The 12917-nt window shown below is 44.1% G+C and overlaps 1 protein-coding gene across 2 annotated transcripts in view; it reads right to left on the bottom strand.

Annotated features, from left to right (window-relative positions):
* The window catches only part of LHFPL6 (LHFPL tetraspan subfamily member 6), a 271499-nt gene that overhangs the window by 229429 nt on the left and 29153 nt on the right, over positions 1–12917 (bottom strand). The window contains exons 1-2 of one of the 2 annotated variants that reach the window (XM_057532981.1): positions 5029–5432; positions 3017–3591 (exon numbers count right to left, since the gene is read on the bottom strand). In XM_057532981.1, coding sequence (XP_057388964.1) covers positions 3017–3401 — 385 coding nt within the window. In that variant the 5' untranslated portion in view covers positions 3402–3591; positions 5029–5432. Of the gene's footprint in view, positions 1–3016; positions 3592–5028; positions 5433–12917 lie in introns of those variants that run through there. The other variant, XM_007193675.2, reaches the window with a different exon arrangement.

The following is a 12917-nucleotide window of genomic DNA, read 5'->3' as shown; positions in this document are numbered from 1 at the left end:
CCATTTTGTGTTGTTCCACCCATTTACAGGTGACATTTTAACCTCTAACCAACCATAGCAAGACAATTCAAAATGAAGGTTGACACTTTGTCCTTCAACTAGTTCCAAAGTACTGCAGGGGTTTTACTCCCTGATGTTACACCATATGTGCAAACTCCAGACACAGCAGTCATGTTTAAGCAGCATGCCTCTGTACTTTGCCATTATCCTGTTTCCTGTTGTTCTGGAGCAATCCTAACTTTAGCTAAACATAACCTTTCTGGGTGAATCATTTTTAGTAGAAGAATCCGCCTTATAGCAGAGTGCCCTGCACTTTGACTGTATTTCGGAAGCATGGCCATTGATGGAATTCATAGAACCCAGTGGTTTGGTATTTTGCAGTCTTTATGAAACCCACCCATTTTACGAAAACTTTCATAAAATAAAATTATTTACCACTTTTTTTTTATGAATAAAAACTCAAACAATTATGAAATGAACAACAGGAGTAATTCTTTCTGAAGCATTTTTTTGGTCAACTGGTCTATCACTAAATGGTAATGTTTAATGGCAGATTTTTCAAAACGTTTTCCGTAATTCAAGTTATTTTTTAATTCTAAAATGACTACTATCTTGGGTAATGGGATACATTTACTTACTCAGGCCCTCAAAAGGTTCGAATCAGAAAAGCCCTCTTAGGTTTTATATTCAGAATTATTTTCTGCCAGGATTTGAGAAATGCTAATAATAACCTATATCCGGGCTTCCCTGGTGGCGCAGTGGTTAAGAATCTGCCTACCAATGCAAGGGACACGGGTTCGAGTCCAGGCTCGGGAAGATCCCACATGCCGCGGAGCAACTAAGTCTGTGTGCCACAACTTCTGAGCCTGTGATCAAGAGCCCGCAAGCCACAACTACTGAGCCTACGTGCCACAACTACTGAAGCCTGCGTGCCTAGAGCCCGTGCTCCGCAACAAGAGAAGCCGCGACAATGAGAAGCCCGCGTACCGCACCGAAGAGTAGCCCCCTCTCACCACAACTAGAGAAAGCCCGTGCACAGCAACGAAGACCCAACACAGCCAAAAATAAAAACAAACAAATAAATAAATAAAATTTAAAAAAATAAATAAATAACCTATATCCTCAGCTCAATGTCAGTAACTCTTACCAAACCAGAGTTCATGAAAAGCATATACTAAGGAAAAAACAGTCCTTTAAAAAGTATACATAACTTCCCCAATGGCCTTTCCCCTTGAGTTTTATGTAAAGTAGAACATTTAGCTCTTTATAATTCCCTCAAATCTATAAATCTCACCAGTCTCAGATTCACTTCCTGTTGCCTTCCTTCATTATGCGTTTAAAGGTAATCAATAAAAACTGATTTCTCTTTGCAAGCACTTTCCTGTTCTGCCAGAAATAACAGTAGTCCCTGCCCTAAAACGAAGAAAAGGAAAAGGAATATTTACCAGGAGAGGAGAAAAAGAAACCGCCCCAGCATTTTTCCTGAGCCAAGTGAAACACAAACAGCAAATCAAGTTTATTCTTAAAGAAAAAAAACCTTTAAAATATTCCTGGCATTAGTCCTATTCTTCAAATCTGTGGTATCAACAAGTTTTTAACTCTGGGTTTGTATTTCCACTCTCTACAAAAACCTCATTATACTGCCTAATAGCTTTACTGTACTGTCTTTCTGTAGGAATCCACACATCATACGCAAGACTTGTGCTCAATGCTGAACAGTGAAGCAGCAGAGGAAGGATAGTAAGTCCCCCAGCTTGCCTCCTAGGGCAGAGTGGGATGCAAAACCAGTGGGAAAAAACAGATGAGAACAAAGTTACATCTGGTAAGGAAATCAAGCACTGCAACAATGTATCTCTGACTCAGAAATGCAAAACTTTCGGCCACTTGAATTTTTAGCACAAGAATTTTCTGACTCAAAAGTTACTTGAAGGTTTTATATTAAATCATCTGAAATCATCTGTTGGGGTTTCACCAATATATAGACTCTACTTCAGAACTCTCCATTTTTAATGTTTTTTCTTCTGCATTTTTTACCAAAGACCATGAGAAAACACCCAACGAAAGAGCAACAGACTTTTACTTTGTGATGAAGTTAGGAATACATTATATACGTTTTCCTGGCTTCCTATTTTCTTGAACTCTGTACTGTCTACAGAGGTTGTCCTATTTCACCAAGGCAGATTATAAATCACACAAGTTCAGCCCGTCAGGTTGAAAAATGGAGGTGAAAGGCACAGCAGAAAATACATGAAGTATAATTAAAACCATATGACCAGAGATATTGAAGCAATACTTGTTGGAGGCAACCCAAGTAAAAATCAAACCTTTTCTAGTGTTAGTGAGACTGGCCAGTCCCTTTGAAACAAACACACATCACTTGCTAAATACTCTTTTTTTTTTTTCTCCTTCACAGCAAAAGCAGGGGGAGAAGTTCAGCCCTAACAAGGTAATTAAGCCTATCTTTGTGGCATAGTTAAATTCATAGTTGTTAACGTAAAACTGATCTCTCATTTAAAACAGTAATCATTTATTTAGAAATATAGTTTAAGATGGGGCAGGGCTCAATTTTACATCCACCAAAAAGGATTAAAGGCTTATGATGACAATGTTGAATCAAAAACCTTTTCTTTTCTACTTTCCTATGAAGTTTTCATCTCTTAAGACCTGAGGATTCCAGAAAGACACAGATACTGTAATTGCTTGTTGTTGATCGTAAAGAGCCAACAGCTATAAAATCCAAACTGTCTCCTGGACTACACTATAAACAACCTAGACACCACTGCCTCACAGATGTGGTACTGAGCTGGCCAATGATGTACATGTTTAAGGATGTACAGAAATTAAGAGCTCTTGAAGTTGTAAAGCATCTTTGACTTTGGCAATCTGTCCCCAGAGCCTATGTCCCCTGAGTGTTCCAAGGGTCAATTACCATAATCTCAGTAGATAACTGGAACACAACCTTCAATATTGCTTTGGGGTTCCAGTAAACAACGTTAAGTTTAGCGAAGTCACTTACCCCCCAGAAACTGAATTCCTCCAGCCACTCTTCCCACTGTCCGGGAGATGAGCTCCGACACACAGCAGGCCATGAGGGCGGTGAGCGCCACGAGGAGGAGGAGGCCACAGCCCAGGCCTGTCACGATGGTAGAAATCCTCCATTCTGCGCTGGGGATGCCCTGGAAGGAGGCGTAGCGCCCACATTCCTCCACCATCACCATCATCTGCCGACTCTCATCGTGCACGGGATACGAGCACCTCCGGAAAGTACCGAAGGACACAGGCTTGCCCAGCTGAGATCCCCAGAGCCAGTAAGGCATGAAGAACCCTACGCAGGAGGTGGCAGCACAAAGAAACGAGAGCAAAGCCCAGATGACCCCGGTGCAAGTCAGACTGGATGCCATCTTTCACCAGACAGGGCAAGGAGGACTCAAAGTAACTGTTCTGGGTCTGCAGGAGGGAGTGAAGGTGTGAAACCAGCGGGGACCCACAGGTAATCCACAGTTCTGTGATGGGGGAGTGTCTATTAACAGAACGGATCTTCAGTCTTACTGGGCATCAACTTCCCATCCTGTGCAGTAAGGAAGATGGTCCCTGGTAAAACCATAAGAAATATTAAAAGTTAAATGTTTTTAGAGACGCGATTAAAACCGATTTAGTTGGTCTACAACTTTCAACTAATAAATAGTCAGACACCTCCATACTTCAAAAGTGAGAAGAATTCCTTCTCTCTATAAACTTCTCCGTAATTCAAATGCTGTCAGACTGGCTCAAACCTTTTTCATGTCTTTATCTCCTATAAATGTCCCCAAATTAACTCATGCACTTAAAGAAATGCAAGACTTCTACTTGCCAAGCCAGTGAATTCATTTCATATACTCACATTAAAAGTAATGTAGCATATTTACCGGCAGTAAACATAATTCCAAATGTTATAATAAAATGAACCATACTGTGGTTTGTTCAGTTGGCTTGCAAGTTCATGCTCATAACTTGTCACAACTTCTCTGTGTCCCTTTAGGTGCATTAACACTGCACGAGCCCGAACAAAATAATTAGGATCACTTTCACAATTATAGACTGCCCAGGCCTACAGAATGGATGGGACTATTAGGCATCCCCAGTCCTCATTCAGTAGCATTTGTGAATGCCTTCAATCTCAACTATCTTCTAGTGTCAACGAAAGAAAGCCTGTGTACGACTTATTTTCATATCTGCAATTTTGATTCACGGCCTCCAATTATTGGAACCATCTCTGCTGCTGAAGGAGTGTCAGTGTCTAATCTGAAAAAGAACCCATACTCGCCAGGACTCTACATCGAACCTCAGTCATTCTAGTGATTCCACGTGCATTCACTTCCATACCTCCCTCCCTCTCAAAAAGAGTTCCAGAGCCACTTCCCACACTTTTCAGAGAGAATACAGAAGCCCAGAGCCACGCACCCCAGTTCCATCCCCAGGACTCTTTTAACTCCAGCGTAATCTCACCCACCCCCTCTCCTTTCCCAACCCTCGCCCCTGCCCTTTCCTTCCCACCCACCGCCCCATTTCCACCCCAGTGTGTCACTCCAGGGTTGCTCCGGCTACTTTTTTTTTTTTTTAATCTTGTCAACTGCGGTCAGCATCAGCATTAGCGGCTGAAGTTGGTCTGCTGGGCCCTGAGGCTGGGGAAGACGGGTGGCACGGGGAGGTGGGGTGGAGACCGCCCTCACCTCGCGCTGGGGCAAGGCGCCCCGGGGTTAGCCAGCCCCCGGCAAAGGCCTCCCCCACCCCACCCCGAAGACACACAAGGATCCCTCAACCCCCAGAGCGGGAGAGGGGCGTTTTCCAGCCGGCCCCGCGCGGAGGGAGCGGATGAGGATGGGCAGGCAGCACCCCCCGGAGGCAGACGCGAGCAGCGGACGCGGCGGGCAGGGAGAGCCGGCCGGCAGCACAGCTCAGGAAGTCCGGAGCCCGGGCGCAGCCCAACTCCGGCGTCCGGAGAGAAAGGAGCGGAGCCCGCGCCCCGGGGCAGCCGCGCGCGGGACTCACATGGCTGGCGGGCGGCGGCCACCTTCTCTCCCGGCGCCGGGGCGCACTCACAACTTGCTGTCTCTCCCGGGCGGAGCATCCACGGTACGCGAGACCGTCCTTCCCTCTTCGCCGCGGTCCCTAACAGCCGCGGAGCCCCCGGGCCCGACGCGGGAGGGAGAGCAGGGGCCGGCAGCAGGCGGAGAGCTCCGGGAGGACGCGCGGCGCCGCCGTCCGTGCAGCCCCGCTCCCCGCGGCTCTCCGGCGGCGGCTCGGGCGGAGCGCTGTGGCCGCGCGCCGGGCTCCGTGGCTCGCGGGCGAAGGAGCGGATCTGCCTTTGGCAGGCGAGGCACGCAGCGCCTCCTCCCCTCCGCCGCCCGGCCCTCCTCTCTCTCCTGTCCCCTCCCCTCGCGCCCGCCGGGACCCGGAGCGGACGCGGCGAGGGCGCGGCGCGGCAAGGCGGGGACCCTCCCGGCACGCGGGGCGGGGCGGGGCGGGGCGCGCGGCCGCCGAGCGCCGGGGTCTCCTCCCACCCCCCGGGCGGCTGTCTGGGCTCCTCCAGCCCCGCGCCCTCTCCCGCCCTCCTGGCCCCGCGACTCCTTCCAACGCGAGAGCGGCGGAGGCAGAGAGACCGAGAAGTAGGGGCGAAAGTTGCTTGTCCTCTCGGGTGCTCTCCAGGGGCCTGGAAGATGAAACACGCTCCCTGTTCGCTTTTCGGGGGTCTGGTATTTGGGGTTTAAGCTCCGGTTTCCGACCGCCTTTAGGAGACGGAGATGGAAAGGAGCGCCTTAGAGACTGGGCGCAGTGACCCTTTTGAGCTTTCACGAGCTCTTGGCACGTGGTCACCTTGGAAGGGGGTGAACAAGGCCCGTGTGGGCGTGGGAATGAGAGGCGAGAGCGGACAGCCCGAGGCTCAGGGATTCCGTCAGGCAGCCGCCTTTCCAGCCAAGCCAGGGAGAAAGCAGGGGGAGATGACAGCGAGCCTCCCCCAAGAAACATCCTCTTCGGGAACCTCTCTCAAAGCATTTCTCCCTGTCTGTCCCCCTCTCTTCTCTTTCTCTCTCTGTCTCTCGCTCTCTCGCTCTCTCCCTCTCCTCTCTCTTCCCCTACCCCCTTTCTCTTCCATCCCTCCGTCCAATCAATCTTGCAATCAATACCGCCATTGAATTTCTTTACTGAGAAACACGGATTCTGATTTCCCCTCTGGACTTAAGGTCTATTTTTTTTTTTTTTTTTTTTTGCTTGTCATTAGCGCTAACCTCTCTGGAAGTTTAGAGCTACATTCAGTAGACTGTGGGTCTCTGCTGAAGACGGTATTTTAAGAATCCTGCCATCTGGGAATAGCAGTTTGTGAAGTAGCTACTTCCTCAGTACAGTTTGTGCTTTTTCAAAGTAGTTGAAAGTTAATAACTGGGTAGGTATATATTTCATAGTAAAATTTCAAATTGTACCCTTTTAATTAGCCATGGTGGAGTACTTTTTTTTTTTTTAATTACAGCTGGAGATGTGCGTTCTTTCATTATTATTTTGAAAGGCTTTGTGTAATTAGTTCCAACCCTTTATGAGGTCATAGACCTTTTTAAGAATATGGTGAAGCTGATAAGCCTCCCAGAAAAAGAAAAAAATGCACACAAAAAAAGTTTTCTCACAGTGGTTCTCAAGGGAGAGACGAAGGGAGAGTATGACCCCTCCCAGGGGATATTAGGCAAGGTCTGGAGATATTTTTGATTATCATGAACCAGCATCTGGTGGGCAGAGGTCAGGGACGCTGCTAGACACCCTACAAGGCACAGGACAGACCCCTGGAATTATCCAGCCCCAAATATCGGTAGTTCTGAGGTTGAGAAAACCTGTTTCAATAAAATGTCAGATGGTTCCCTGTTCCCCTGCATCGCATCCGTGCTCAGAATCCCTGATCAAATGCTCTGATTTAAGTTATTTTTGTCTTGTACAAGTCACTGGTTAATGAGTTCCGTGACTGTGTCATGATTGGCCTGACTTTCAGTTATGTATCCTGACCTAGTTATTACACAGAGCCTTCAGATCTGTATCATGTATAAGTAGAAGGTATGACTCCATAAAGACAAAATAATGAGAGTGAGATTCGGACTCACCCTTCACACACCCACTGTGGATATTGGTCTAGGGCACTTTCTCAATTTGGAGTTTGAAGCACCGAGATGGCTGGCTGAGATTAAGTCCTGGCTGTGTCTCAGTCCCTACACTAAGTCTTCTTAATAGACTATTTTACCTAGTCCTCAAAATAAAAGCAGAAAAATATGAAGGAGGTACAATTATTACTTTACAGAGAGGTTAAGTAATTTGCCTGAGACCTTACAGCTAAAAGGTGGACTTCAAAAAAAAAAATCTCATTCTCTGCATTCTATTAAACAGAGTAAATGCTATTGAAGAGATTCTGCCTAAGATGAAGATGAAGATAGAGGAGGAGGCTGGTTGTTTTCTTTTTTAATCTATCAGGAAGCAGTATCAATTACTCATGAAAGCATAGTGTATTACATACTAGGACTCAAATTTCTGACTTAGAGGAGTGAATTTGGACAAGCGGTGCCCTTTCTGGGCCTAAGTTCTCTCATTTGTAAAAAGAGGTTGGAAATAGATGACTCTACCTCATGACTTCTAGCATCATGATTATATAGATACTGTTATATTTGAGAAGAAGTTTAGGATCATCTAATTTTGTTCAAGTATATCATTTTACAGATGAGGAAGCAGAGGCTCAGAAGCCTTCCAGTGTCTTACCCAGAGCTGAGCCTTGAATCCAGGTATCCTGGTCTCTCATTTCATTCCACCATGTAATTATCTTCCCAAACTACCGAGTCATCTGAGTTACTCCTTGAGTTACTGTATGCATACTTCATAGGCAAAATGCATTATACTATTTTTTAAAACCCTTGCATTAAATTTGCACCTTCAAAAGGATCTTTAAATTACTTCCCAGCCAGAAGTTCTCACATAGCAAATGCTGCTTATACCTCTTATTCCAGGTTTGAGTTTTTTAGCATGTTTGGATGGTAGTCCCATTAAGTCACAGGATGAGATCATGAATGTAAAAATATGTGGAAAGCTATAAAGCATCTATGACAATAGTCTTGGTTAGCTACCAAATATTAATTCCCAGTCCCTCTTTCTTATTCACTAGATACTTTTGGTGGCCACATGACCCTGTTCTAGACAATCAATCAGCTGAGGAGTCCTCTAGGGAAGACTGTATTCTCTGATTAAAGAAGGAGGCATGAGAGAACAGTTCTCTCACCATCTTGGCCGCCTTCTGGACACATTATTGAAAAATAAAATGCTTAGAGTTGTGGCAGCCTTTTTGTAACTACAAGGAAAATCACAGAAATAAATCCTAGCACCCTAAGATTGTGGAGCTACTCACCTCCTTTTGAATTTGTTAGAAGTAAATTATAGACTGTAAGTAGATTTAAGTCATTGTTATTTAAATTTTCTGCTTTTTAGTATCTGAAAGCATTTCTAATTGATAAAGCACTGTACAGATAAGACATTTGCTCAATGATTAAAAAAACACACATTAGTCAACATTGTATCTCAGTGCTTGGCAATAGAAGATAGATACTCAATAATTTGAACATTAACTGAGGGAATTCATAAACAAATCAATATTACTGTGATTATTTTCCTGTTCTAGTGCGGCCTACAGAGTGGGTATTTAACTTTTAAACAGAGAAAGTGTGCTATGTGAAATTAGGGAAGGAGTATGATAGTGAAATATAGAAAACACCATGGAATCAATCACTGCTGACCATTGGGGATTGGTTGAAAAGGGGCTTCTTCAGTTCACATATGTGGCAATCACTATAGTTTGGCTGATACAGTGTCCTTTCCCAATCATCTTCTTCCATACCTTTCTCTCCAATCGAAGCAGTGAAAGCTAAAATCTCCATTTCCCAGCTGGTCTTGAAATTTGAGGGGCATGTGACAGTGCTAGCCAATGAGAGGAAAGTGGAGGGATGCTGGTCCCATCACATCCACATCCTCTTTCTTCAACCTTAGAAAATGGATGTGGTACACTTTGTAGCACAGCAGGCACCTTTCAACCATGAGGTGAAAAGCCTGAGGACAAAGCCCACATACTAAGAATGATGGAGTAAAATGGTGAGTCTGGATCCATGGTATCTTCCTTAGGCCGCTACATTATTCTCAGACTTCTCTTAGGTGAGACCAATAACCCTTAGCTGTTTAAATCTGTGATTAGCAATAAATAAATACCTGCTAGACTATTCAAACTAACTGTTCTCTTGCAGTCCAAGAGCTAGCACCACAGTTAAGTGGATTAGAGCACGGACGCTAAGCAGAGCAGAGAAGAGAGAGGGCAGAATGATGTCAAGGGAGAATTCATTCTCCAGCAATTGGTGGCTGCAGTAGGCATTCCTCGTCTATAGCATGTATTAGAGAAGATGGACCCTCCTTACAACTTGGCAATAGAAACAGGAATAGCTATGAAGATAGTTGAGAAAATGTCTCCCCTTAAAGTCTTAACTTTGAGAAATTCAAGGAGACTGAAATTCTAAGCATTATAAATGGCCTGATACAAGGAGGTACACCTCAAAGACAGACCAGCAAGAGAGAGATGCAGGAAGATATAAGATGCAAAAGAGAACTCGTGGATAACGAAAGGCGAGACTCCATATAGAGCCAGGGAAGAGAGATTTTCCTTAACTGTTTCTGGCTGGGGAGTTTATCAGTTTATTATCAGAGTGGATCATTTGTTCCTCAACAGATGCTGGGAGATACCCCAAGAAATGTTCCACTAGCTAAAAAACTATAACCAGATTTTTCAGCACAGAAACAGCAAACGGTTAAAATAAGTAGAGACCATGGTAAGTTCTTCCTTTTTGCCATTTCCTTCCTTCCTAAACTACCCCTTCCCTTCATGAATGCCTTCTTAAAACAGATTTAACGAGGTATTGCTATGGTGTCCATCTTATTTGTAGGGAAAAAAAAAAATCTCACGGGACAAGTGACCTTTCAGATTTCCTGGTCTCCATTTCAAGTAGTCTCCGGATGAGATCATGGATTGCTTTTAGGATGCTTATTCTTCCATTTGTATACATATATTTACCATAGCTATCCTAACATCCTGTTTAAGTAAGGTTGCCTATTTCATTTTCTAGGATAGAAATAGGATAGGATAGGATGTGTTTGATAGACTCAAGACCCCTCTTCCCTGTAGAAATTGCATATGCCTCCTTATGTACAATTTCTAAACATAGTGATTTGTATGACTATATTCCCCAGGAGCTCTCATGGAAATAAGATGCATACAGTCTGTGGCCTGCTCCCAGAGGTGCTGTCTGCATTATTCATTTAAAGTTTGTGAATTACTTTGGAAATACAAACTGCCATATAATTTCTCTATGTTATTCTTTTATGAATTAAAGTAGCATACAAATTTTAAATCAATAACTTATTCATAAGAAGAAAAAAATGTGAAGTGTTAAATCACATTTAACACAGCAAACACTTCACGTTAAACCATCAAAATGGGAAATGTCCATAATATGTATATTTTTGCTACATGACCCAGTATGCATTTTAAAGCAGTGCATAATTATGTTTAATACTGAATCAGTGTTATGCTTTTGCTACTTTTAAATTATGCTTCTTTTTTCTTCTAGTATCAAAAGTCATCTCAGGCTTTTTCAGTGTTACAACTATGTTTTCTGATTTTTAAAAAATTTCCCAGAATATGTAGAAAGAGGAATATAACAATCTCCATAGAAACAGATAAAAATTTTGTGTATATGTAGATAATAATATTTTCCACCAGTGTCATAACTTCTGAGAGAATTCACAAAGATTTGTACTACAGTATTTTAAAAATCTTAAATCCCACCCTCCTTCACCAAAATAAGATGCATTGCAAGGACTGAATATACTAATGCAACAGTCTAACAGAAGAAAGCCAAACTTAAATGCTGAATTTGGTATTATAATACTAAGAGGGGTTAACAAACACTGATTTTTCTAAAGTAAATAATTTCATATTACAGCCATTGTGAAATGGCAGAGGGGAAATGCGTCTTCCCCAGTTCCCTGGATTTCCTCAGGAGAAATCTAGCTGAAATGTACCCGGCCTCTCTCCACTCATTCAAACCCTTGGGGCAACTGGTGTCTCCAGGGAGAAACCACCTGCCAGTGTGTGTGGTCAGGGCTGCTTCTCTCTTGTGGGTGAACCTCCCACATGGGAGACCTGCCCTCATCCACGTTGCTGAGAAGAGAGGGTGGGTGAATTTGCTGAGTTCTGGGCTCCATTAGCAGACCCTTTGCCCCTCACTAAGCCACATCCTCCGCTTTAGCCTTTATCAGTAATAATCATAATATTTTAGTCTCCATCTGCCTATTTTTCCCCCTCAGTTTGTTCAGATTGCAGCTGGGGAAGAAAAGTGCTATTTATTGGCCCCCGTGAGAGACCCCACTAAGAACTATCACAAATTGAATGTGTGCATGCTTAAATATTACTTAAATATCACTATTTTGTGACCAATATGCCAGCAACACCAGGTCTTTACTAACAGGGATCAAGGAGAAAAGAAGGGAACTAATTTTCCGCAGTTAGCATTGAGTCAAAAGGCCAAAGATTGTCTCTTAAATGCTGTGCTTGGTTGAGTCGCCAGCTAGAGCGAAGGGGTGGATGAAAAGAGAAAGCTTTTTTGCTAGTGATGTCTCTGAAAGATCAGTGTCTCAGTGTGTTAAAAGCAAAAGAGCATGGGCAAGGTGACAAGAAGCAGAAGATATAAGAATAAAAATACAATTAAGAGCAGTGTCAACAGGTAGACATTAGAAGTGGTGATGGGGGTAATAAACATCGGAGTTGGGGAGAGGAGAGAGGGAGAGGGAGGAAAAGAGGCTGGGAAGGGGAGAGAGGGAGAGAGTGACAGAGACAGAGGGAGGGAGAGGGAGGGGGAGGAGAGGGGCAGAAAGAGAGCCACACAGAGAGGGAGACCAACAAAGAGTGAGAAGACAGGTGTTCTGTTTCTGGGTTTTGGTTCTGTTTTGCTTTGTCTCCCGGGAGGGAGGGGTAAAGAACAATGCTGTATCTTCTACCTTGAAGGCACAGACATAGGATACTTGCCATGTCTGGTGAAGGATGGGAAAAATATGGATCCCGTGATGCAATTGCTACTACGAGGGCATCAATGTGTCATGAGGAGGACATGTCCACTTGGAATGTCAAAGGGACATTCACTATGTCGACTGAAATAAAAATGCACGATGGAAGAGCTGTGCATTTCAGGTTTATTTGGGGACTACTAAGGACTATATAGCCCAGGAGACAGCCTCTCAGAGAGCTCTGAGGAACTGCTCTGAAGACGTAAGGGGGGAGGTCAGTGTATATGTGATTTGGGCAAAGGGGGTACATGCAACCAAGCACGTTTCTGTAGAAGTTTGCTGCTAGTCACAAGGAATAGACATCTTAGTTAATGGTTTTAGTGCTTTTCTAAGTATGGGAAGATGCAAGAATCCAGGTTCACACAAAATTTCTCCTGAAAGTATCTGACTACCTGAAGGCCTGCTCTACCAGTTTTCCCAGAGCACGGAGTGCCTCATTCCTGATCTCCGCCCTGAACTCCTTTGAAGGTAGAAGATACAGATACTAGCCACTGTGACTGCAGTGGCTAATGCCTCCATTCTTGTAGAGCCAGATGGCAAATGACATTTTTCAGTTGTCAACTATATGCAGGGAGATGATGAGCTATGTTTCCCAACCCTTTGTCAGGTTCTATAGTAGCAATCCAGTGTAATAACTGATGTTTGATGTGATGCCTTTTCCAACTGGCTCAGGCAACTAACCCACCCTCCCCTGTGCTTCCCATCAGTTCATACCTACTTCCGCTATAGAGCTTATGATGATGGTAATTGTAATT

Source organism: Balaenoptera acutorostrata, chromosome 18, assembly GCF_949987535.1.
Source record: "Balaenoptera acutorostrata chromosome 18, mBalAcu1.1, whole genome shotgun sequence".
NCBI lineage: Eukaryota > Metazoa > Chordata > Mammalia > Artiodactyla > Balaenopteridae > Balaenoptera > Balaenoptera acutorostrata.
The sequence above is the reverse complement of the archived record's forward strand: the minus strand, read 5'-3'. Positions and strand labels throughout refer to the sequence as shown.